The following is a 27,771-nucleotide window of genomic DNA, read 5'->3' as shown; positions in this document are numbered from 1 at the left end:
ATGTGCACAACTGAACATGTGATACATTATCAAATGGTTAATAAACAAAAAATATGGTTAATGTAGACGGAAAATGAAATGTTGATCATGTGACTTCAGGTATCCAAATAATTTAAGTAGTTTGTAACTGAGCGCTTAAAAGTTCTCAGAGTCTGCTTATGTTCTCAAAGTAAAGATTTTTTCAGGTACAGGGTAGAATTTTTGCCACAAAAGCTACCTTAACAATTTATTATATGCCGAAGCATGTTTGCTGAATGTCATCGTTGTCTTTACTGCCCTGTAATTCCCCAACCTCTTCTGCCACCAAAAATATAAAAGAAGAAGAGGAAGAATTAATTTCACGTGGATCAAGCTTTTCAGCATATTAGAATCCTCCTTTGGAGTGAAAACTATTTGTTTATTTTTTAAGTTCTGTCCTTTATTGGGTAGACTCTGTATAAGGGAAACATCACGGAGGAAACATTTTCTGGCTTCTATTTTATACATGTGACATAAAAAAAACTTTTGTATAATTGCAGGGAAAGGTGGGAAAACATTACACCACCTATTAGAATTTTTATTCATTGTCTGAAATTTCTTAACATGGTCTCAAACGTTCCTTTAAAAGTGTTTTGAATGTCCAGATAGATAAAAGCATTCTTTATAAACAAGTTCCTTGGCAGGAGCTACATTTATGTGCTGTGTGTATTTCAGGCTAATAATAAGGGCTTACTGGGGGTCGCTGTGTCATATCCCAACGGTACCCAGTGAGATGGAGGGTTATCTATGTGTCAGCTAGAGAACCCTGTGGACAGTTGTGAGCAGGCAGGATAATGGGACTGAATTCTGACATGAGGGCTGAAATATACTGAAATAATGGTGCAGATGAAAAGAATAACTTTATAAAATAGTCTCCTTTCGACATCATTAGGCATACCCAATAATAATTTTTTAATCGAATATGTTTCAGGTGGATAGATTGGGTAGAGTATGAAGTGAGCAAATACATCGTTGTTTTTATAAATAGATGAATATAAAATTCACAGGTTCCACTAAGCATTGATAGAAAGCTGCTGAGCAAAAATTGAAACTTTTTGCTTCTCTGTTATGATTCTGGAATTAACATTACCTGATATAGGCTTTTTTACCTTTTTAATTGCTATTTTAAGTCTGGAATGTAAAATTACTTCTGCCCAAACATAGATGCAGTAATACAGATATCTTTAAAATTGCTTTGCTTTACTCTATTTGCCAGATACTATTTTCATACACCATTGCACCATTTATTAGTTTTTTTTTAAATCACTAATTCTTTTAAAATGTTTTAATTAGGTCTTTGTATTTTTCTGCAAAGTCAGTTTGCCAAACCTAAATATACATTTATTTTGAGGGAAAAAGGGGTGTGTGTGTGTGTGTGTGTGCGTGTAAGAAAATATTCATTTTCAAATGTAGATGAGAATTGCTTTGGTGCAAATTGGGTAAGAAAATTGACGTTTTTACTATCACGCCATATGAATTGGAATTTTAGAAGATGTGTAGATTCACAGTGTAAGCTGTAGAATAAAATTATAAACGTTTTTATACCATCTTTGTGTACATTTTGTTTGCTCCTTTGGCATTTAGTCTTTAAATGAGACAGGTCTGCACAACGGACTTTACGTAAACGTGTGTTGACATACCCTTGTTTTCCTGAGGCCCGCAGTGCTGTAAATCATGGTGAGTGAGCGAGTTAGGAAGCCTTTGGTCAGCCAGCAGAGGCCACTCACAGCTTGCTGCTAGAACTGGACGTCAAAGCGAAAGTCCTTACTGGCACTGCTGGGCATCCTTCCGAGCTGATTAATTATTACTTTCTAACCAAAAAAAAAAAGATTACTATGGAACAGTATGAAAAAAGTTGTTGCTGTACTTGTTTTTTAATTTTGTAGTGATTTATTTTTTTCTATTAAAGCATTTGGATCACTCATTAGTAGTTTATACCAGAAATGAGAATTTATGCACTTAATAATTAGATGTATTATTTTTCTAATGGACCAGTAGCTCTGAGTTCCTAATTATTAATGCTGACTTAATTTAGGAAAAAACTGTTTAAAGTGAAGATTTAAAACAATTGCATTGTTTAGTTTTAGATTAGAATCAATTACTAACGTTTTTTATATATATATAGATGAATGTGTATATACGTTTCTATATTTTCATATAATTTGCATTTTGACAGTTCTTTTAGAGAAATAAATGCGCTATTATGACTTAAAAATGCGGTACGATGACTTGACAACGGCTGGGTGTCTGTGCCTTCACTCGCTGCGGCTGTGGTGCCGGCAGCTGGGAGGTTGCACCGTCCGCGTGGCGCACGTACCGGTTCCTGCCGGGAAGGCCAGTCCTCGAATGAAAGGGAAACCTCTTGCTTCTCTGTGGTTTACTTCCTGTGATTTCTTGATTCTTTATAAAAACCTTTCTGGCTTTAAGGTGTAATCTCACATTTAGATTGATGTCTGCTTTTGAAGGAAAAAATAGTCCAAGTTGTCTAATTTTCTCCAAGTTCCATTGCATCTTCTCATCATACTTTGTTTACCGCCACTGTCCTCCCTATAGCGCAGTGTTTACGTTTTATACTACTTTGGCTGTAATGATCAGTAGTGAATCCAGTTGTTATTCTCAGAGTCTGTTTGTAACACACTGGCAACTCTGTGTGGCGCTGCCATGCCCTCTTGTACTTAAAATAGCCCCAGGGGCTACCTTGAAGCTACAGGTAACCAGGGTGTCCCTGAATGTGTAATTCCAGGCAGAAGACTTCCCAAGAGTGTACTGCAGGTTCAGACCTGCATCCCCTGTGGTGAATTCCCAGATCCAGAAGACACTTGCTTTAGTATTGTATGTTCTTTTGTGTATTCCCCTGAAAAGGAAAAAGTACTAGGGCATGAATAGAACAACTTAAGGTTTAAATCTAGCTCCATTCAGTCTGGAACCTGGGGCGTGTCCCCTAGCCTCCGTGAGTATCCGTGCCTTCCTCTATTAATTGAGAGTAATGGTATCTATTCACTGTAGCCACCTTGTTTGTGAAACACTCTACAGCAATGGCAGGAGCTGTAAAGAAGCGGGGTGTCATTATCACTAACTACGATAACACTTCTACAGTTATATTAATTCTTGATGTATCGTGGTTGGTTATTATCACACTTCCTCTGTTGGTTTGTTCATGCTTACTTCTTCCAAGAAGAATGGAAATTGCATAATAAACGTGCTGTGTACCAGTGTGGAACTCTTAACCTTGACTAAGTGGTAAAAGTCTTCAGATTGGCCCACAGTTTATAACCACAGTGGAGCCCTGGTGGCACAGTGGTTAAGCCTTTCACTGCAAACCAAGAGGTCAGCAGTTCTAATCCTCCAGCTGCTATTTGGAAACCATATGGGGCAGTTTGACTCTGTCCCATAGGGTCGCTATGAGTTGAAATCAACTCCATGGCAGAGGATTTTTGTTTTTTGCTTTTTTTTTTTTTAAACCCACTATAGTCTATTTGTGTTCCAGAATTGAACTTGCCCAAAGCAGCCCATATATTTAGATAACATGACGGCTGTGAGTAGTAGATGCCACATGCCTCCTAATAAGAGGTTTTCTCCTAAGTGCCTTACAAGTGTGAGCTCTGCTGGTAAGAGCAAGATTGTGAATACTGATGGATGTATTTAAAGATAGGAATGATGAGAATGTCTGTAACATTATTGAGTTTTACAAAATTCCAAACTCAGAGGCGTTTTCTTAGTTGGGAAACTAACTTATGTTGTGTAAATTTTGTAAACCGGTTTTGAAATCTCAGGTAATTAATTGTCCTTGGAAATGGACCCCCTTCTTCTGGAACATTTCTTCTAGGAGAACTTTTTTCAGGCCTGAACCCCCGGGTGGGGCGGATGTGAGAGGCTCGCCCAGGATCCGCATCCTACCAGGCACACGCCAGGCCTTCTGCAGGTACTGCTGCTGTTTTTTAGTTTCTTGTCACCAGTGAAGAGGTTTTGTCCTGGTCCACTGTATAAATTCAAGTTTTATTTTACAGAAATCCATACAAATAAAGGTAAAATATTATCACATGAATTATTTACTGATGTTATTCTTACTTTTAAAACAAACAAGCAAACTTAGAATAAGAGGGATTCCTTAATTCAAGACTTTGTCAAGACATCAAAATAATTAGTTCAGTATAACTGAAATCATCCATTGAATGGGAACCAGGTGCCATTTATTATGTAATAAGCTTAAGCATAGTTTTATATACATACTACCATAAAACCAAGCCTGTTGCCATTGAGTCGATTCTGACTCATGGCGACCCCATGTGTTACAGAGAACTACCCTCCTGGGGGTTTTCTTGCCTGTGATCTTTATGGAAGCAGATCACCAGGGTTTTCTTCTGCAGTGCCACCAGGTGGGTTCAAACTGCCAACCTTTAGGTTAGTAGTCAAGTGCGAACTGTGCGAACTGTTTGTACCACCCAGAGACTTTTATATACATAGTTGTTCTTAGCTGCTGTCCAGTTAATTCTGACTCATGGCTACCCCATGCGTAACAGTTCATCAGTAAATATTTGTTGAATTGTATTAGGTAGAACAGTATTGGGTATTGGATTTAGAACAAGGAACAACGGAGACTGCATAAGGAGTTGGAGAGATAGATCACATGAGAAAACAGGTAAGAATCAGATTAGGCAGGGTCTTTTTTTTTTTTTCAACATTTTATTGTACTTTAGGTGAGTGTTTACACAGCAAATTAGTTTTCCATTCGGTAATTCATACACAAATTGTCCTGTGACGTTAGTTGCAATCCCTCAAAGTGTCAGCACTCTCCCCATTTCCACCCTGGGCTCCCATTTCCATCGTCCAGTTTCCCTGCCTTGTCATCTTTGCTTTTGGGCAAATGCTGCCCTTTTGGTCCTATATAGTTGATTGTTCTAAGGAGCACACTCTTCACAGACATTATTGTTTATTTTGTAGGCCAGTCCATTATCTGGCTCGATGGTGGCCTCCGGGGGTGGGCCTTCAGTTCCATGTTAGAAGACTGTCCTAGGTCAGTAGTCTTGGCAGTTCCTCCAGTCTCTTATCAGACCAGCATACCTGGTCTTTTTTATGAATTTGAGTTTGCTTCTACATTTTATACCCATTTCAACCAGAACCCTCTACTGTGATCCTGGTCAGAGTGGTAGTAGCTGGACACCATCTAGTTCTGGTGTCAGGTTAGAGGAGGCTGTGGTTCACGCTGGCGCTTAGTACTTTGGACCTACTGCTTCCTTGAGTCTTCGGTTTTTAGGGGGGAGGGTCTTGCATGCAAATCTAAGTAGTTTTAATTTTACCTTCAGTGTAGAGCCGTGAATGGCCTTGGGATGAGAAAGCTGACATATGAAAAGCAGTGATTTAGAAAGTTGAATTTGCAAAGTTGGTAGGGTGGATTGAAGCAGGAGAAATAAATCACTTACAACTCCCTTAGTGGTGATTTTTTCCCCCATTCCTCTTAAATCATATAACTACTCTGTTTTCCTTTAACCTTATAAATAATATCCAACTCATATTACTTGAATCATCACTTTTTGTATTTGCTTAAAAAGTAATTCTGAAGTCATTTTTACTTTTTTGTGTATTGCTTTTAAAGTAATCGTAATCTTATATTCTTGAATATATTTTCCTATCCCCAAATAGCTTGTGCCTTTTGTGAATTGTGACCACTCTATAATAATACATGTGAGTATGGATGACACAATGAAATATTTTATTTATTCCCTCAACTCTCCTGTCACAGAACTTTTTGGAACACCAGTATAAAACACAGGTGCCCTTAATTGAAATGCTTTTTTGGAGCATTTTTCTTTATTCTTCTGTATAGTGGTAAAAGATAAACAACACATTCATTTTAATGACAAAATTAATAAAATTTAATAACCCTAAAACATCATTTTCTTAGTTTTTTTTTTTTTTTTTTAATAAATGAAGATAAATTTATAGAAGTACAACTAAAATAGGCGTCCTTCCATGTCTTTGCCCTCCTCCCCTTACTACCTGCCCCCGTGGTTTAAAGTCATATTTTTAAGCTTGTTATTGCTAAGTTGTTTTCCGTAATATCTGTCACTTACATATATTTGACTGACAGATTTGTTGAACATACCAGGGGACCTTCATACAGAGGCTGCTTAACTTTAAAGGCTTGTTTCTCTCTTCAAAAAAGCAGAGTCAAATTAATAATTGTCCTGTGAGAAGCAGGAAACATCTAGGTCTTGACAAACTGGCAGGGAGACTCGGGCAGTGTCTCCCTGCAGCCTGGAGGCCAGGCGGATTTGACTGACGAGTCCTCACAAAATTGAAAGGCCTTCTTTTGAATGGCAGCCTGCCCCCAGGAGTGTTTGTCAGTGTGGGCACTGAAGCAGAATAGCAGTGGAAGGCAAACACAGTACAGCTGAACACCGGAGCAAAGTTGAAGACAAGGGTTATACTGGAAGGAAGGCGGAAAGCACGATGGTTTCTTACACTTGTGTGGGCACATACGACTTTATTAATTTACAGGACTCTTAATCATTGAGATTTTAAGTAGGATGTCATCCAGAGTGGGCAACCTCTTTATTAATCCTACAAGTCCATTGTGTCTCCGATAAGTTTTCCTGGTTTTGGAGATGATTTGTTCAAATCTCAGGTTGCAGAAGAATAGGGTGGAATGAGTGGGTTTGATAATGACAAAATGAAAATGAGATGTAAAACCAACTCTTCTGTTCATCTTTTGAGGGAAGTCATAAAATCAGTGTTCATAAATTAGTGATAAAAAGACTAAGAAATTGCTCTTAATGGGTTTACTAACTGAGACAATAAATACATTATTGAGCTGCATTTTCTGTACACTAAGACTTGCTGACCTTATAAATACTGACAGCGGTACTTGTGCAACTGTTAAATTTTCATCTGTTTCTACCGTTCCTGTTTTCTGAGGTTGATGACTTGATTGTTAACAGAAAACAACAAAAACAGAGACCCATGTGGCCTTGTAGCGTGATAGTTTCTTTGACAATCTAAAAAGTCCAGAAGTCAGTGACGTAAAAGTTATCTCGAGACCATCCATTCATTTCTAGGTTTGACGTTATTTAAAAATTTAACAACATACATAATAAGCATAGGTCATGACAAGACATACACCTACTTTGTTTAGGATTGTAGTCACTATGGATTCAGTAATATTTAACAGATCATAGAAATTCAGGCCACATGATGTTGTTGTCTAAGGTTATCATCACTAAATATTAGTTAATTACATTAATGTTTATCTCCAGAGGTTTAACAGATAACAAGGATTGGGTTGTGGAGATACTGTTTTCATGAAGATCAGAATACCTGTTCCCTACATAGTCTTGTGCAATAAAATTCAATTTCTTCCTTTCTAATGGACTGTTCTATATGAATATTTTATCGGATACTTAAGGTGACTTTTTTTATTTGTGATTTCTTTCTAAGATGTTTCTGGAATTATCAGAAGGGAAATGTTTTGGGAAAGGAAATTGTTTACTGGCAATTAATACATTTAAAATGGCTTCATTCTATTTTTATAAAGATTATTGTCTGACCCTGAATTAATGATGAAATAGTTACAAATGCTTAGAAATAATTCTTTAAGGTTTTTTTTTGAAGTTTTATAATACTCTGAAGTATTCTACTAACAACCAGTCATATTAAACACATGTTTTAAAGCTTTAAACGCCCTGGAGCCTCAGCGTGACAGTGCTTTCCACAAGCCGAATTCTGCGTTAAAGATACTGTCGTCAGATTTTAGTCAAGGATGTCTGCTCACTAAAATAGCAAAAGGTTCTCATCATGAGAAAGAACATTTTACTCCTTGAGCAGACATTGATCTTGAGAAAATCATCACACATGGATCTCAGTGTTGCTTTATTTCATTTAAAAAAAAAAAAAAGATGCCTATTTGCAAATCTTTAAAAGTAAAACAGAAATTTATGTGAAATAACAATAAAGAAAATTAAACCTTTTTTTTCCAAAAAGGGGTGTGTGTAAAATAATTTCAGTATCTATATTTGATATGGAGCCCTGTTGGTGCGGTGGTTAAGAGCTTGGCTGCTGAACCAAAAGGTCAGCAGTTCAAATCCACCAGCCACTCCTTGGAAACACTATGGGGCAGTTCTCCTCTGTCCTGTAGGGTCATTACGAGTCAATATCGACCTGATGGCACCTAACAACAGCATATTTGATACTGTAGACCTTTTGTGGGTTATTTGCAGCAGTTGAATCGATATGTATGTATGTATGTATTACACACATGTACATATGATTTCTGAGAAATACATTCTATGATTATTTATGACTAGATTGAAAGCTTACATTTGTATTGTGGTATAAATTAGTTTTAAATGCCATTTGATTATATTCAGTTGCATTGTTTTCATCAGGCAATTTATCACATGGGTGTATGTAAAATTTCTTCGTTTATTAAATTTCAGATTATGTATCTCAAGCCAGAGCAAGACCTAAACCTTTTTCCATAAGTATAGCTTCAGGTAAACAAGCAATTTTAGTCCTGAAAATAGCTTCTGCCTCTGTCAACGCATTGTTTATTTTTTCTCTGAGATAAAAAGTTCAGTTTTCTGATATTTGTACCAAGATAAAGTCAGTAAACAAGATTAATATAGTGTGGAAAAGGTTGTCAGCAGCCCTGGCAAAGGAAATAAGTTGCCTGTACATAGAACATACTGTAAACTGAATAAAAGTGTCAGGTCCACCATGAGATAATGTGATCACGACGCTCTAACAAAGCGTGACATAAGCACAGTCGGCTGTTGTCATAGCCACAGTGTAGAAAATGGATTACTGACTTCCAGGGATACCACTGGAATAGCATGAAAACCTCGTCTGGCCCCGAATGCAGAATGCAGTCCTAGAGTTGAGCCCCGTGTTCACCTGTGGTGCTCGGCCACGGGGTTTGTAATGCCATCATCTGGGCAGAGTCGCGGGATTTGTACTTCTCGGGGTTTCACGGTAAAGGCTTCTTGCATCCTTGTTACCCAAGGGACACAGGAAGGAACGGATTTTTGAAAATGCCTTAGAGGCATTTTACTACCTCGTCCTGCCTTTTTTGACTGTGTACTTTACATAGCACTTCTGTAATTACAGAAGGACTTTTTGGTTATGACAGATTTTAACTTAGAGCCCTTTGCGCTGAGTTCTTGCTTTGTCTATTGTGCTGGTGGATTCATTCACCAATTGTGTGCTGTGTTTGTAGGCCCTTTGAGAACGCTCTGTTGTAAGATGGAAAAGTAGCTTAAATCATCAAAGTCTTTGAACTTCATTGGACTTTCTGGTTTAGAAATAAAGGAGTAAAATACTGTTCTATGAAATTACATTTTGTTCTACATAAGAACACAGATAATCCCTAACTTTGGGGGGAAACTATAAAAAGAAGTATTCATGACTTCCGTGGTTTAAGTTTTTATGTGCATTTAAGTGTGTGCATCGTCATACATGGAAACCTTGGTGGCGTAGTGGTTAAGTGCTATGGCTGCTAACCAAAGGGTCGGCAGTTTGAATCTGCAGGTGCTCCTTGGAAATTCTATGGGGCAGTTCTGCTCTGTCCTATCGGACTAGGTTTAGCTTTGGTTTGCCATTGTCATGCGTATTATTTATATTTAAGGATTAACTACAAATATGGCGGTACTCTGAAATATCATCTGCTCAGCACTGATCTAATTAAGTAAATCTCTTTTTTTACATAAGATTAAAAGTGTCTCCAGTTGGACAGTATTTGAAAATAAAAAAGTCAGTGGTCTAGTTTATAAGAAAGACGTTTGTTTTACTCTAAAGGTACTTTTAAAATAGTCTTACAATTCTAGCAGAGGAACTACACTAGACCAAAACAAGTAGAATGCTAAAAAACCAAGTTGAACCCATTGCTGTCGAGTCAATCCCAACGCATAGCGACCCTATAAGCCAGAGTAGAGCTGCCCCATAGGGTTTCCAAGGAGCAGCTGATGGATTCAAACTGCTGCGACCTTTTGGGTAGCAGCTGAACTCTTAACCACTGTGCCACCGTAAACTGTACTTTTGGTTTCTGCAATTTTATCTGAGATTTTAAGAATTAATGCTATATTCTGTTATATTCTCCTGTTTAGCTTGAATGTCCTCCATTGGAAATTCCCTGTTATTTATTGTCCTTTTTTACAAACTCAGTTGTGATGTATTTTTTGTTTTTAAATCTTGCTTCAGATGACCACCTCTGGGCCAGTCAGTAACAAGAGGATGGTTCACTTCTCCCCAGATTCTCACCACCATGAGTGAGTACTCACTGTGTCTATAAAACCTCGCTGATGTGTTCTGCTTACTTCTTTGGGGAAATTGGCAACTATTGCTGGTAAAGGCGGTTTAATTTGTACCCATCTGAAGAGAGACCAAACGTCGTATGCCACTGGCAGTAGTGCAGAAACAGTTTAAATAAAACCCATTGCAGAAATCTAAATAAAGATTTTACAGTATAGTCATTCTTTTATTTCATTTGTGATAGAATTTGACATTCACGTACAGTGAACCCCATGAGAGCAAGAACTTGATGGGACTGCATTGTTTTTCTGAGTCTTACAAGTTTTCCACCTTTGACAGGGTGCAATCTTACCGCTCACTTTAGTGGAAAATATTTGAGTTTTCCTTCTCTGACAGGTTTCCTTCTTACACGGGTTCTGGCTTTCGCTAGTTTTACTGTATTGTCTTACAACATTTTTAAGATTCTATTTTCGTTACAATAAGTAGCATCAAGCACCCCTCCTAGTGCTCTTCCTTTTCTCCCCAAAACCAAAAACCAAACCCGTTGCCATCAAGTCGATTGCAACGCACAGCAACCCTTCCTAAAGCCGTGAAAGGCGGAGTGTGACTGGTTTCCTCATTACTTCTCTGCTCTTCCTCCTGCCCAGCATTTGGTAATAATATTAAAGAATTGTAAAGGGACCAGAATGTGTCTGCATTTACCAATAAAGGGGAGAGACTAGTTTATTGGATAATCAAGCAAATAATTAATTTGCTAAAAAGTTAAGCAGTTGAGCATTGACTTTGGAAAATTCCTGGATGAATTTCTAGGTGCTAATTTTATTTCTAAATATATCTTTTGTTGGAAGAGCTTAAATATGTTATGTATAGTAGCTCAATACCACATACATCTTGTGAAGTAGGTTGCACTTGAAAAACGACGTGAAGCAAATAAAGACGTAAAGTAATTATCAAATGAAATTATTCTGATCAGCAATCATATTAGGGTCCATTAGATCCTAATTTCTGAAATCTACTCCTTAACGAATATAAAACAGAAATCGTAGTTCAGATATAGCATAAAGATACATAAGTCTTCCCTTTTAGTAGCTGGTTTCATTGATTTTTATTCTCCTTTAAGACCTTCTGTCTGTCAGAAAAAACAAAGAGTAAAAGCATTTGTTATTTCAGAATGACAACCAAAAGATTTTCAAATTTTCTTAATTTTCTGTTGTGATCAAAAACAAAACCTCAGGCAAGTAGATTTAGAGTGGTTTTTAAACCAAAAATTGCCTTTGGTAAAAATGGTAAATTCCCTGAGGGCAGACTAATGCCATATCTTTTCGTCACCAGTGTAGTTGTGGCGCTAGTCCAGTGCCTGGTACGTTGTAGAAGACGTAAAAGTGAACTGAAAATAGGACAGCTTAGATAATGTCATCTGGAGTGTTGCTTCTCACATAAGCAGGCGTGATCCCACATTATATTCTCCCCACTGCCCTTCCCCACCGGTCTCCACAGTGGTCCTCCATTGATTCAGTCAGAATCTGGGCAGGGAACTCAGGTTATCAGTATATTTAGGGCTTCCCAGATGATCTCAGTGTGTGGAGTACCATTCTTTCAACACTCAGGACTAAAACATTGGGGTCATTTTAATCTCTCACATTCTACAGACTACTAGTCCAGTCGTTCGAATATCTCAGACCGGCCCCTCTTTTTAATTTCATTTTCCACTACCTTACCTAAAGTTCTGTTACCTTTTACATTATTAGAGGGTCCTAGTGGGTCTTCCTGTCTCTGCTGTCACTATTTCAGTACAGACCACTTACTTTAGCTACTCAAGTTCAGTTCTGATCATTTTATCTCCCAACTCAAAACCTCCAATTGCCAACAGAGAGAAAAGCAAATCTCCTTAGCATATCACTGAACGCCCTGCACAGTCTGGCTCCAGCTACCTTTCTGCCTTCTTTTCCATCATCTCTCCCTTGTAAGTCCTATGGTCCAGCTATCTGGTCTGCCTCTGTTTTCTGAATATCATAACCTGTACTTCGTTCCTCCCTTCTCTCTGGGGTTTTTTCTCATTCCTTTCCATAGTACCCACTGTGTTTTTACACAGCTAACATGTGCCTTCTGCGTTTGTCTGCCAGCTGCACCCTCCCACCACAAGGTGTTTTCATGAGCATGCTGTGCTCTTTTTTTTTTTTTTTTAACAGCAGCGTGTGGAAGAAGATTGGCATGGTGATGCTTGTGACGGTCCCTTCCAGGGGGAGGGCACAGCCAGCAAATGCAGAAGGCCTGCGTTGTTTGTGTAAAAACATGTATCTATCAAAACTCTATGTATCGTTTAACAACCGATTAAAAAATTATCTACTAGAATGTATTAGCAAGTAACATAACGCAGAACTAACGATAGCTTAAACCCAAAGAGCTTTATTTTTCTTACGGAAGTCTGGATGAAGGTGCCTCTAGGGTTTGTTGACTAGCTTTAAGATGTCATCACGGGCTGTACTGTTCCTCTTTTCTTCATCATCCTTGCATTTTTTTTGCTTTATACCCTCATACTTATTGCCCCATAGTCTCAAATGGCCGCTACAGGCCTATCTACACATCAAGTGTGCATTTAAGGCAGGAAGAAGAAGGGAAGGATATTCCTAGCACCTCTCCACTTTCACCTTTTATCAGGAAACAAAGTGCTCAAAACAACCAACCATATTGCTTACATTGGCCTCTTTCATTGCTCAATAATAAAAAAAAAATTGCTCAATATCCTGAAGTTATCCCATCATTCCTTTAACAGAAGAACACGTATTGTCTGTGTTCAAGAAATGGCCAGAGATAGTTTTAGTTGTATGCTTCATCAACTTTCTAGCTGAAATAAATGGATCCATACTGCCATTTTCTCTTCTTCTACTCAACTTGCTCCCTATTTTAAAATATGATACAGAAAACCCACTTTTAATACCAAATTCAGCACTCCAGGGAAGGAAAACTAGGGTATTCATGTATACCAGTAATTCCCAGGGGATGCTTAGCCAGCAGTAGTTGTGGGTCAGTTTCTAGATCCCTGGCTTCCGTACGTCTTCTTTTTCTGCAAATCCTCAGACCTGGGTGTTTTGCTGGGTCTTGCGTTTCACAATTGCCTCTCTCCCACTTTAGAAAAGAAAGATGTCCCCCTCTTCCTAATCTTAGTTTAGCACATTGCCCCATAGTGCAAAATCCTTTTGGGTTCCAAACAGAGGAAAATTCGAAATACTGTGCTGGTATTGAAATTGAGGGATTATATCTAATGACTAGGTAACAAAGTGTTTTGCAAATTAGGTAGGTGGTTTCCAGTTCTTTGCTTTCAGCAGTTGGTAGCTTATTAAACACACTCTTTGGTGCTAGAGATCATTGCGTGACTTGCCATAAAACTCTGAAGGAGTTCAGGTAATTGAGTGAGAGCTCTATCCAAATTCCTTTTATTTCCACTTAACAGTTAGTGTGAACCAGGTTTGTGAGTACTCAAATCTGTAAAAGTAAAAAGTAGGAATAGAATGGATACTAAAAATAATGTTCATCAATGGATACATGAACTAATTTGGGGAAAAGTTCATTAATGATGATGGATTTTTAACAAAGTCTCACTTTTTTCCCTTAGTATTATCAAAATACATTATATTCATTTTGGTTTATTTGTGGTTGGTTTAATAGTAACTATTTCAGATCTTCAATAACTGGTTATGAACTATCGACAATTGGTAGAGATACTGAATAACTGATATACCTATCAGAAGAATTTTTTTAACACTTAGGGTTTTATAGTCACAGAAATTCAAGAAAGTTTAATTTTTAATATATTCATACGTTTATTGCAGAGAAGTATGATAGGGTAACCTATGAAAGATGTGTAAGTATAAAACTGTATTACTACAGGATAAATTTCTGTAAGGAGGTGAAGTAGAAGAATGAGTTTAAGGAGGAAAATAAACCATGTAAAATCATCAGATCTCAAACAAGTGCTTATTCTGGTATTTTTTTTTAATGTGGTTGGTATCAAAACTGAAAACCAAACTCATTACTGTCAAGTCGGTATCAAAACAGTGATATTTAAATTTCAATATATATATTTAAAAGAGTAGCATAATGGTTTTATTTTAAAATATCCATATCTATAATTGAGAGAGAATTAAACCCTTTGCAGCTCTTTAAATTTATGATGAAAAACTTTATACATCTACATAAAAATATGTGAGGAGAATATTTTCATAACTGTTTCAGATGAAATCTACTCAAGAAAATTTGAAGACTGCTGATCTATAGTATGAATTTAGGAAAAAATAGCAGTATCCTACAAATGATGGTTGAACAAATAGTGTTTTCATTTTCTGACATAAACAGAAATCTGGAAGTAGGTAGTTCTGAGGCTATTGGAGACGCAATAACAGTATCCGCCACAAATTCCTTTAAAGAATCTTTGGTATTTTTCCCTACCAGCAATCCTCTATATCTCCTCTATTCTCTCAGGTTATTACTTGTACTTGGTTATAGTATTTATCATATTATTCTCTGGAATATAGTTATTACGTACACGCTCGATCCTCCTTAATGGATCTTGAACTTGCTATGGTTGGAGAATTTGTTGTTGTCTTCTGTGAGACTCTTACAGTACACAGCACAGTGCTTTACACATTAGGTCAAGGTTATCAAGTTCCACCGCTGGCTAGTGATGGGACTTGTTTGTGAATGTACACTTGTTAAATGCAGTTCATAATGGACAGAAGCAGGTGATGCTAGAGCTAGAACAAAACCAGAACCAAACATGTTGCCGTGAGTCAAGAGAAAGACCCTCAACAAGATGGATTGACGCCAGTGGCTGCAGCGGTAGACTCAAGCATAACAGGGATTGTGAGGATGGTGCAGGACTGGGCAGTGTTTCGTTCTATTGTACGTAGGGCCGCTATAAGTCAGAACCGACTTGATGGCACCTAACAACAACAATCTTTACAGTAGCAGGCTGCCACATCTTTCTCCCATGGAGTGTCTGGTGGGTTCGAACTGCCCACCTTTCGGTTATCAGCCAAGCGTTCTACCCACTGCACCACCAGGGCTCCTACTAGAGCTTGAAGGAACCTTCAAGAAAAAAACCTGTTGCCAACTAGTCGATTCCAACTCATGACAACCCCATGTGTTGCAGAGTAGAACTGCTCCATGGGGTTTTCCAGCTTGTGACCTACTGGAAGCAGATCACCTGGCCCTTCTTCCAATGTGCCACTGGGTGGGTTCCACCCAACCATCAGCCTTTTGGTTAGTAGTTGAGCACATAACTCTCTGCGCCACCCAGGAACTCCTTAGGCATAGTCTAATCCAATCACCTGATGTTGTAGTTATGAACTTGAGGCTCAAAAAAGCTACACTAGCTGCTTGGGTTCACACACTAGCTAGTAGAAGATCATAAGGCCTACCACCACTAGATATAAACACTAAATATTGTCTTTTCTGGGTGGTGATGGAATTACAGGTTGGTTTGTTTATTCATCTTTGTATATGTATATGTATTTTTTTTTTTTTTTTGGTACCTTTTGGTATTTTCCAAACTTTATTCCATAGGTATGTTACCTTTAAATTTAGGGGGGAAAAAACTCACAGTGACTATTATAAAAAGAATGATACTAATAGAGTTCTATTGTATAGTTCTTTTAAATATACAGAGGCATTTTATACATGTTATTTCATTCTATATGTGAATACTCAGCCCTCCTGAGTAAGAAAGATATGGGTTATGGGCCTTCTTTTGAATACGAGAAAGCTGAAATGTAAAGAGGCTATGCAGTTTGCTCTCGGTTACATGACTACTAATAATGGATCAAGAACTGAAACCAGGCTCTGGTGCCAACCCTGTGTTCCTTCTGTTGCAACACACTGTTAAGTTGAGGGCAGTAAACTCTGCGGCCCCATTGCCATATCTTGTCATCTTATTCCTTTAGTCTCCATGCTCTGAGTCCCTTAAATTCATTCTTCTCTCTTTGAGCAGAATATGTTCATCTGCAATGTCTTCCCGTCACTTTATGTGACCACCACGTGATAATGTCTGACAGCCAAAGCGAAGTGAGACTCTTCAGTCTCCTATGGTAATCCGGTTAACAAATGGTCCACTTCTCAGTGTTATGTGAGCTAGTTGTCATTGACTCACCCCCTTCCTGGTGCTTGCACTAGAATGTAAGGAAAGGATGCGTTAACTATGGTTTTGTGTAATCCTGGTTGAGGTTTACCTTAGAATTTATAATAAAACCCATTGCTGTTGAGTCAATTCCAACTCATAGCGACTCCATAGGACAGAGTAGAACTGTTCTGTAGGGTTTCCAAGGAGTGGCTTGTGGATTTGAACTGCCAGCCTTTTGATTAAAAGTTAAACACTTAAGCACTGCACCACCAGGGCTCCAGAATTTATGGTAAAGAACCTATATAATGGCTAGAAATAGTCATTAAATTACTAAATATTTAGAAACTCCTCAACCGGAAAGTAAGCAGCAACTGATATTTTCATTTAGTTAATGATTCCTTGAAGTCAGTATTTTTTTTTTTTTGCTTTGGAAAATCACCTCCAAAGACGGTCTGAATAGAGGAATACTTTATGTAAAGCGATGTCACTTCATAGAATTTCAAGCTTAACAATAGGTTTTAATAAAGAGGGTAAAAATATTTTACAAATTCTAATGCAATAACATTTTGGAATTTTCACATTTGAAACCATATTGTTAGATGATCACACCATTAACAAACAGTAGCATAGGGCAGCCTTCTTGTTTGTGGCCATTGAGTTGATTCCAACTCATATCAATCCCACGTGACAGAGTAGAATTGCCCTGTAGGGTTTCCTGGACTGTAATCTTTATGGAAGCAGATTGCCAGGTCTTTCTCCCACACAGCTGCTGGGTGGGTTCGAGCCACCTACATTTCCGTCAGCAACTGAGCGCTCCTTTGGAGAGCCTAAAAATTATTACCATATTTTTACACAAATAACACACACCTTCTGCTTTTGTTTGCCAGCTATGCCTCTCCACCCCCCCCCCCCACACACACACACCCTCACAAATACTGCCATGCCAGTCCTCTTCCACGTTACGATAAACGAATTAGCATGGCTCCCTTACGAACATACCTAATGGACGAGGCGAGCATGGCCAGCAAACCAACACGGAAGGTGCATGTTATTTGTGTAAAAATACAGTAATCAAAAGAAAAAGAACTTCTGAGCTGGAGGAGGAAAAAAGATGTTAAGAGTTGGTAGCTCAGTCCAGGAAAACTCACCTCACCGAAAGTTCGCAGTTCAGTAGGGGCAGGTCAATAAAAGTTTGGAGGGTTTCTATGAAAATAATCTGTAACGATTGCAATTATAAAATAAGTTATTTGTAGAAATTTGTTGAACACCCAAATTTGCTGCACACATCAGTATCTGCAGTCTCAATTTTAAAGCTAAACTAACAGGTGCTCTGTGTAGGTATTGAGAAGCCTTGCCGAGTGTCATAACTATGAAAAAAAAGCATTATTTTCATAAAATAACACAATGTTGCACTAATTGTTTAAAAGACCATCTAGTAATCTTTTCCTAGGGAAATGTATTACTGTATTTAGAGTCTAACCATTAATATATACTAGTTTTCTTTAACAGGACGTACTGAACACAAGTAAACGAAATACTTATTTAAAATAAATATAGAGAGTAAAAAGTGACAAGGACCTCCATGTAATCCAGCTAAGGCATAGAAATTAGCATCAGATTCCTGAGTACCATAACATGTTAAGTTTTGAAATTCATATTATTCTGCTAACTTTCTGAAAATGCAAATATTAAAATGTGGAAAAGAAAATAAATATATGACTACCTTTTTAAACAAAAGTTTAAGGCATAATGTGGGGCTACTTTTTATTAAAGGAGCCCTGGTGGCACAGTAGTTAAACGCTCAACTGCTAACCCAAAGGTTGGCGAGCTGTTGGAACCCATCAGCAGGCTGCACGGGAGAAAAGACCTGGTGCTCTTCTCCTGTAAAGCTTAGAGCCCGGGATACCCAGCGGGGCGGTTCTACTCTGTCATTTAGGGTTGCTGTGAGTCAGAATCGACTAGACGGCCCACAACAACACGTCACTTTTTATTAACTCTTCCTCCTTTCATACGGATCCTGAATGGTGCATAATTTTTTCTATCTAACTTTTTTCCAATTACTTCTAAGATAATTATTTTTATATAGAGATTTGTGATTTATTAACGGATTTTTATATTTTGCTTGTTCTCATTTTAAAGTATGTGTATTTAGCTGAGGAGTTACATATAGGTCAAAACTTACTTTAAATGCATGTGGGTAACTCATCAGGGCTCTACGATGAGTTCCTTCCAGAAGCAAGTGCCCGGCCCTTATTTCCTCTTTTGCATAAATACCGAGTTTGCTTAAAGCAAGATTTGCCTGGATTAAAGCTTGTGTTCATTGGGAATAGTTCTACGCTTTGAAATTTAGCATCTATTGCTTTATAGTGAAGTTTTCATTAAAGTGGCTCTAACTCTAGATTGAGATAAATAAGATATACTGGATCAATTTCTCCTCTGTCTTCTGTGATTCCCTTGAGCGAGTCATTTAACTTATATATGTCTTAATTATCAGTTTTAGATAATAATTATCACAGTCCTTTCTTATCTAAGACCTTTTTACAAATTATTTATGTAAAATACAGACATTTTTAAAAAACTAAGATGATGCCGATAACGGCCCTTTATGTCATAGAGTGTATTTATCTTTCAGAGAGTTCTCATGTGCGCTGCCCTCTTTAATGCTTCTACTGTTTCTCAAGCAGCATAGCAGGTATTACGCTCCCACTTGGTGGCTCACATGGCTTTTCTAAGCCATGCAACTCCGATCACTCAACCAGAAGTCAATTAAATGTATCACGCTTCTGTCATGTGTTAGGAAACATGCTAAACCTGTAGGAGGATCCTTCCAGGAGCGTTGGTTCCTCTACTCATACTGAGAAATTAAAAACTACTTATTGCAAAAATTTACAGAATAAAAGTCCACATATTACTGTATTCCATTGTATACTGTTGGAGGAAGGAAATTAATATTCATTGAACACCTAGTATGTGCCAGGTATTTATTCTTGTGTAAGCCTCCAAATACTATGAGGGAGGTGGTAGAAGAGGAAGACAACGAGACTCAGACATGTAAGTAGTAATTGGTAAGAGTTCGTTAGCTAGTGAGTGTCACAGCTTATGTCCAAAAAAACCCATGATTTAGCACCCCTAAAATCTCCTGGACTGATATTTGTAGTTTAATTAGAGGCATAAAAGTTTTAAAAGAGCTTCTTGAGCATAGTTGTAGAGTTGATTTTTTTCGTTCAGTAGAAAAATTTAATGAATGAAGAATGTATTTACCATCCTGACTCCCTGGTCAGTAGACTTAAGAACCCAAAAGAATCCATTGCTCTCATTCTTCTTCTTTCATATAGAATATCATGCTGACTGTAGTTGATAAAACTCTGTTCTGTATCTCAAGTCAGTCGTTCATTCAGAAGATATAAGGGCCTACTGTGTTCTAGGTGCTGGATACACAATAATGACTAAGACAGACATGATCCAGGTTTTTGTGGAACTTACAATCTTGTAGAGATAATAGATATTAATCAGTAAGCAAGCTTATAAATGTATAATTATATACTGACATATAAATGCATTTTTAGAGTTAATTGCTCTAAAGGAGAACTCAAAACAAAGGAATTTGGCCTTGACATGTAGACAAGAAAGGCTTCCTTGAGGAAAGGAAACTTGGGATCTCTGAATTACCTAAGTGAATTGTTGGTTAGAAGGTCATTTCAGGCAAAGAATTACACATTCTGTGTTCAGGAAACTAAAAGAACACAAAACGGGAGAGAAAAGAGTGTGTGTAGTATGTAATGACAGTGGAGAAAGGTGGGCAAAGGTCAGATGATGCAAAGCTGGGTGGGCTGTGTTAAAGGATTTCTTCTTTCTCCTGAGTACTGGAAAGCCATTTAAGGTTTGTTTGTTTGTTGTTTGTTTTGGGCGTGTGAATGTCTAAAAATTCACAATTGAACTTTGAAATGATCACTGTCACTCTACAGTATGATAAATAGGTTAAAAAAAAAAGAGAGAGATAAATAGGTTAGATGGCGTTTATTGTAGATACAGGGAGAGTTGCAGCTTCCCAGGTAAAGCTGCTGGTGACCTGGACTAAAGTGGTATCAGGTGTTGAGAAGTGGGTACATTTAAGAAATGTTTATGGAGTAGTGGGCTTGCTGACTGTTTGAACATGAGAGAGAATGGTTCCCACAGTGCCTTTAGCCGACCACTGGGAGATTGGCCCTGCCATTCACTGATCACCAGATGAAGACGAGCTTTGTATAGGAGACCATGAGTTCAGAGAGGTATTGTAAATGTTTATTTATTAACACTATAATAAACCCATTACATGCTAAGACAAATAACAGAGTTTTATGAAATATAACTACGTTTTCCAAAACAAACAAAAATTAGTGAGAAGAGTGGCAGTTTTTTTTTTTGTTTTTTGTTTTTTTTACCACTTTAATGTCTGGCTTAGTAGATGACGACTGGATTCTCATGTCTGCTTCTGCATTCAGTCTGTGATGAAATGTTGTTTTGATCAAAGTATGTGAAGAAAATACAGTCTCATACAGACATGTAGTTGGAAAAGGGAGGAGTATTTTAATAGTCTTTTCAGATTGTTGTGAATATTCGTTGAAACTATACCAAAACCCAAAGAGTGGTGGTTTCTTAAAGGTTAGTTGTAATATGCGATCGGAGACCACATCAAAGAACTTTTGTACTCCATTTCATTGAAAACACTAGTCTGTCTTATACTTTAAATGGATCATTTACCCGTTGTGATTTATGAAATCAAATATTGGTCATTTGGAAAAAATTACATTTGTTAATATCACCACAAAAACTGTTAAGTATTGAGAAACCATCAAGCGCATGGTGGTGGATACAAGTTTTTGAAAATTGTTAACTTCTGCTTGAAAGCTGAAATTTTATTATTAGTCACAAATACTACAGGCTCACCTCGTTTATTTTTAAGAAAGTGTCTTCCAAATAACCAAGCCTAAGTGTAACAGTCATTTGTCCACTGGTCACCCTTGGTAGTAAAAATGGCGTTCTGTGCGGAGTGGCTTGTTAAGCTTGTCTCTCATACTGTCCCACAAGTGCTTTCCTCAAGACACCACTGTACTTCGATGTGCAGCAGAAGTGCTTTATGGGTACTTCGCATTTCACCACACAGAATATTTTTTTGAAGTGTACTCAAATGTTGACATTTAGTGAAATTATTTTTACCGCTTTATCAAGGACACTGTTATGTAAAATTGGTTTTTTATTTTTCCTCTAAGCTCATGGCAGTGAAAAATACAGTAACGACTAGTTACAAGTGTCTCAGGGACTCTCCCCACCCCCACCCAGGGAAAAATAGACCACACTTTGAAGACAGCCCTTTGAGAACCCTGGCATAGACAGAACCAAGAATACTAAAATGTCTGTATCGTCCTGGGCATCGAAGGTCATCTGGAACTACCTGTCAGTTTCATCTACACGGATACCTGTGCCTTAGTCTGTTGGCATACTCAGTTGCAGTTGCTGCTAAGACCTAGTTCTAACCTAGGATGTAGCTTCTTCTTAATATTCTAACCTCTCACCCAAATTTTCATTTCCAAATCTTAATCTATGAAACCCTGTTATAGGATATTGGGTTTGGAGTTTGGCATATATTTTTACTTCCCCATTCTTGTTAAATGGTTTTGCAAGTCTCTGTAAGAAAATAGTTGTGGTTCTTGTTGCAAATGTATAGTGTAGAAGATTGTACACCATTTCTAAGGTTAATTCAAATTTTCAGTGATAATCCATTTAGGCCAGTGCTATCCAGTAGAAATTTTTGCTGTGATGAAACTGTTTTATATCTGTGCTGTCCATTACAGTAACCGCTAGTACTAGTAGCCACATAAAATGTGCCTATAACACTTAAAATGTGGCTAATGCAAATAAGGAACTTAATATTAATTCAGATTTGAATAGCCACATGTGACTAGTGACTACCATATTGGGCAGTGTAGATTTAGACCATTATATACAAGACCCTCTGTGAAAGTGTTAATATAAAATTATTCCCCTGAGTTCAAAAATAGAAACTTATCTCTAATAATAAAAATCTGTATTACAAACTACAATGGCTCTTTACTTCTGAAAGGCACATTATAGGGTTTCGGTTAAGCCTCGAGCTTAGTTTTGTTCTTTGTGTAGATGTTATATTAATTGACTTCACATGAAACCCTGTACATTTCTACTGCCTGTACTTTAACAAAGGAGCCTTGGTAGCACGGTGGTTAAGTGCTCAGCTGCTGACTGAATGGTTGGCAGTTTGAACCCACCAGCCCCTCCACAGGAGAAAGATTTGGCAGTCTGCTTCCATAAAGGTTTACAGCCTTAGAAACCCTGTAGGGTAGTTCTACTCTGTCCTACAGGGCCGTTACAGGTTAGAGTCGACTCAACAGCAACGGATTTGGTTTGGTTTAATGGGAAGTTTAACAATGTGGGTGGGTAAAAGGAACTAAGGACAGCGAGAAGGAATTAGTGTGGAACTCTGCATCTGCAGAGATTTTAGTTCAAAAGCCCCTCTTCCCTAAGGGTTTATTTTCTACTCACTGCTTAAAAAAAAGAAAAGAAAAGAAAGAAATCCCCTCCCTCCTCTGTATAGTTACTAATCACAGCTGCTCTGCTTGAAAGAGCATTGTAGTGAGGCTCAAGACCGAAGAAGAGTTGACGCCTTTGAATCATGGTGCTGGTGAAGAACATTGAATATACCATGGACTGCCAGAAGAACAACGAAGCTGTCTTGGAAGAAGTATACCCAGAATTCTCCTTACAAGGGAGGATGACGAGAGTTTATCTCACATACTTTAGACATGTTATCAGGAGGGACGAGTCCCTGGAGAAGAACACCATGCTTGGTAAAGTAGAGGGTCAGTGAAAAAGAGGAAGACCCTCAACGAGATGGATGTTACACAGTGGCTGTAACAGTGGGCTCAAGCATAGCAACAATTGTGAGGGTGGCGCAGGACCGGGCAACATTTCACTCTGTTGTACATAGGGTCACTGTGAGTTGGAACTGACTTCACGGCACCTATCAACAACAGCATTCCTGTTATCAGGAGTCCCTGGGTAGTGCAAGTAGTTAATGTGCTTGACTGCTAACTGAAAGGTTGGAGGTTCAAGTCCACAGAAGCAGAAAGGCCTAGCAATCTAGTTCCAAAAACTCAGCCATTGAAAACCCTGTGGAGCATGTTCACCTCTGACACACATGGGGTCTCCATGAGTGGAGTTGACCCAATAGCAACTGTTTTGGATATATTTATTTTTTTCCTGTTATCAGCAGAGCTGTGGTGAGAATTAAATAAAATCTAATTTTATGTAAATGAAATACATATCAGTCTTAGCGCAGTTCCCACCCAAGCAGGGAGAATTGAGCTTAGTCCTGCTGAATCTTGAGAATATTTAATCCCTCCACACCTCTCAGCCTAGCCTTTCTCTACAGTTGACTAGTTTCAAACTATTCTGTGTTCCCTCCTGCCAGATAGTTCTTTCACTATTAGCTTCCTCCCGAGTCCCTTTTGCTACATCGTCTGGAATCTTGGCTCCAAAGTAAATAAACATCCCTACAACTTCATTCTCTTTAGGCCATTTTTTCCACCTCTCCTTTATGTAAACTAGACTCACTTTCGAGGTGGCTTGGCAGCTTTCATCTCATATAGTCTCATAAGTGCTCTTCCTTGAGACACCGTTGTCCTTCCATAGCACCAGAAGTGCTTTATGAGTACTTTGCATTTCACCACACAGAATATTCTACTGCGTCCTCTTTATTCCCTGTTCATTTTTTTTTCTCTAAAAAGTTATAACGGAACTTTTTTTATTCTTTAGGTATTATGCTATGTTCTGGGAACACAAAAAAATTAAAACCGAACAAAATAGAAAACAACTCTTTCCAAAAAACAACAACTAAACATGATGTTAATAGAAGGCAGTGAAACAGACTGGTAGTTCAGAGCATAATTAAGCGTCTTAGTTACCTAGTGCTGTCGCTACAAAAATACCACAAGTGGGTGGCATTATAGCTCTAAATGTCCAAATCATGGCTCCACGGTGGTACTTTCTTCTGTGGACCTCTCTCCTAGTTCCTGGGGTCTGCCTGTGATCCTTAGTGTTCCTGCTTGTCAATGGGCCTTCACAGGGGTGTGTCTTCCCCCAGCTGTCTGTGTCTATTCTGCTCTTTCTGTAAGACACTATTCAGAAAGGATTAGGTTTGGGACTCACCCTGCTCGGGTATCACCTCATGGACAAGGTTTGGTCTCATTCATATAACAAAAGAAAATCCCTGAAGTTCTCAGCACAGGGACCCCAGGTCCAAAAGACACGGTGCACTCCTGGCTTTTCTTCTTGCTACCGGTGAGGTCCCTCTTTAGTCTCTTGGATTGGCTCCCTTTAAGCCTCATAGGATGGCAAAACTGACGAATCCCCCACAAGAGTTCATTCACCTTATTTTCATAGCCTTACATGCACCTTATTTGCATTATTAGCAGGCTGTCCAATCCCCTGGGTGGGCCACAAGCACCTTATTTGCATAGTCCCGCCCAATCATTTTATGGGCGTCATGATACCATGGCTAGAAGGGCTATATTAAAGTAATGCACTGCACCGCACCCCTCACTTGCCCTCATTCATAGAGGACTTTGACATCTATACCACAGTCTTTCTTTCTAGTTCAATTTTTACTGTCCTAATTGGGACAACATGTAGAATGGTCAGAAGGAACATAGGCTTTGAAATGAGAATACCTGGGTTCGAATTTCAGCTCATCCACTTAGTTATAAAATCTTTGGTAAATCATTTAACCTCTCTGAGCCTACTTCTGGGCATAGTGCCTACCTCATGGGGCTGTTAAAGGATTACATGAGAAGGCTACCCTGCTCTTGTTGTTGTTAGGTGCCGTCAAGTTGGTTCCGTCCCATAGCGACCCTGTGTACAACAGAACAAAGCACTGCCCAGTCCTGCTCATGATCATTATTATGATTGAGCCCATTGATGCAGCCGTTGTGTCAGTCCATCTTGTTGAACCCTTAGTGAGTGCTCAATAAATGTGGGTTACTCCTATTACCAGCAGAGCTGTGGTGAGGCTTAGATGAAATAATATTATGCTGGCTGTCACAGATAGAATTGTGTCCCCCAAAAATATGTGTTTCTATTTGGCTAGGCCATGATTCCTAGTGTTGTGTGATCGTCTATCATTTTGTCATCTGATGTGATTTTCCTGCATGTTGTAAATACTATATGATATTAATGAGATGGGATTAATGGCAGTTGTGTTGATGAAGCAGAACTCAGTCTACAGGATTAGATTGTGTCTTAAGCCAGTCTCTTTGGAGATATAAAAGAATTGAGCAGAGAGACATGGAGACCTCATACCACCAAGAAAACAGCACCAGGAACAGAGAAAGTCCTTTGGACCTGGGATTCCTGTGCTGAGAACCTACTAGTCCAGGGGAAGATTGATGAGAGGACCGTCCTCCAGAGCCGACAGAGAGAGGAAGCCTTCCCCTGGAGCTGGCACCCTGAATTCAGACTTCTAGCCTACTAGACTGTGAGAGAATAAACATCTGTTAAAATCATCCACTTGTGGTATTTCTGTTATAGCAGCACTAGATAACTAAGACACTGGTGTTTAGCACAATTTATTTTCTTCCTTGACTCCGACAATTTTCACCGGCATACTACTTGATTAACTAACGTCCGTGACCACTCTTGAATATAACCATCCTGTAGAACTAATCTAGGTCTGAAATTTTAAATTGTGTTATACCTTTTCTTACCACAACTTAATAATCTTCTGGCTTTTTCTTTTATTAGGTTCACTACTCTTGCTCTTTAAACTCATCAAGACTGCCAGTCTGAAAGTCCTCTGTTTTCTCCATCCTCTTTCATGAGGTCCCCTATCCTTTCTTATATTGATCCTCTGCTCTTTAGGGTCCTCGCTGTATTAGTTTTCTGTGCTGCGTAACATACTTAGTGACTTCAAAAAGAACCTATTTATTAGCTCACAGTTCAGTCAGTCAGAGGCTACAGTAATCAGGGCTGTGTGGCAGTGGTAGAGCAATAAACATACAAATCAGTGGAACAGAATAAGGTATCCAAAAATATGCCTAACTAATTTTTGACAAAGGTACAAAAAATAGTTCAGTAGAGGGAAGATAGCTTTTCAACAACATTAAAAATTTTGCTCTTTGAAAGACCCTGTTAAAGGGATAAAAAGATAAGCCACAGACTGGGAGAAAATATTTGCAAACCACATATCTGACAAAGGACTAACCTAAACCCGTTGCTGTCGAGTCAGTTCCAACAGCCCCATAGGGTTTCCGTTTCCAAGGCTGTAATCTTTACAGAGGCAGACTGACGCATCTTTCTCCTGTAGAGCAGCTAGTGGGTTTCGAACCACTGACCTTTCAGTTAGCAGCCGAGCACTTTAACCACTGCACCACTACTATCTAGAATATATAAAGAACTTTCAAAACTCAAAAGTAAAAAAAGTCAAATAAGCCAATTAAAAATGGTCAAGAGACGTAAGATGTTTTGCTGAGAAGGATACACAGGCGGCAGTTAAGCACACAAAAATACGTGCAATATCATTAGGCATAAATGATGCAATAATGTGAGTTACGACCATAATGAGGCATCACTACACAGCTGTCAGAATGGCTAAAATAAAAAACAGTGACAACACCAAATGCTGACAAGGATGTAGAGAGCCTGGATCACTCACACGTTGCTGGTGAGAATAGAAAACCGTAGACCACTCTAGAGTAGAGTTTGGCAGTTTCTTATAAAACTAAACATGCAACTACCATGTGACCCAGCAGTTGCAATCTTGGGCATTTATCCCACAGAAGTGAAAACTATTTTCACAGAAACTTGTACACAAATGTACATAGCAGCTTTATTTGTAATAGCCCCAAATTGGAAACAGCCCAGATGCCCTTCAACAGAATGAATGGTTAAACAAACCATGGAACATTCATACAATGGAGCACTACTCAGAATAAAAAGGACCAAGCTATTGGTGCACACACAACTTGATAGAATCTCCAGAGAATTATGCTGAATGGAAAAAAAAATAAAGCCAATACCAAAAAGATTTTATCCTATATGATTACATTTGTCTAACATTTTTTAAATGACATAATTATGAAAATGGACAATCAATTAGTGGGTGACAGGTGTGAAGTGTGGAAGGGGTGGTGGAAGGGAAGTCACTGTAGCTACAGTGTGAAGACTCCTTGTGGTGATGGCATTGCACTGTATCTGAACTACGTCAGTGTCCGTATTCTGTTTGTGATTGCACGCTGCACTTCTGCAGGATGTTACCATTTTGGGAAACTGAGTCAAGGTGTGCAGAATCTCTGCACTATTTCTTAAAAAAAATTTTTTTTTATTTCTTA

General features: G+C 38.4%; 1 protein-coding gene across 9 annotated transcripts in view; it reads left to right on the top strand.

Annotated features, from left to right (window-relative positions):
* Nucleotides 1-27,771, top strand: part of GPATCH2 (G-patch domain containing 2) — a 196,145-nt gene that overhangs the window by 102,510 nt on the left and 65,864 nt on the right. For all 9 annotated transcript variants that reach the window (XR_007515324.1, XR_007515325.1, XM_049868697.1 and 6 more), the window contains one exon: nucleotides 10,210-10,277. Coding sequence is in view for 7 of the 9 variants with exons in the window: in XM_049868697.1 (XP_049724654.1) it covers nucleotides 10,210-10,277 (68 nt within the window). In the remaining 2 variants the exon portion in view is untranslated. The remainder of the gene's footprint in view (nucleotides 1-10,209; nucleotides 10,278-27,771) is intronic.

The sequence above is a fragment of the Elephas maximus genome, chromosome 24 (genome assembly GCF_024166365.1).
Source record: "Elephas maximus indicus isolate mEleMax1 chromosome 24, mEleMax1 primary haplotype, whole genome shotgun sequence".
Lineage (NCBI taxonomy): Eukaryota > Metazoa > Chordata > Mammalia > Proboscidea > Elephantidae > Elephas > Elephas maximus.
This window is presented reverse-complemented; position numbering and strand designations above follow the sequence as displayed.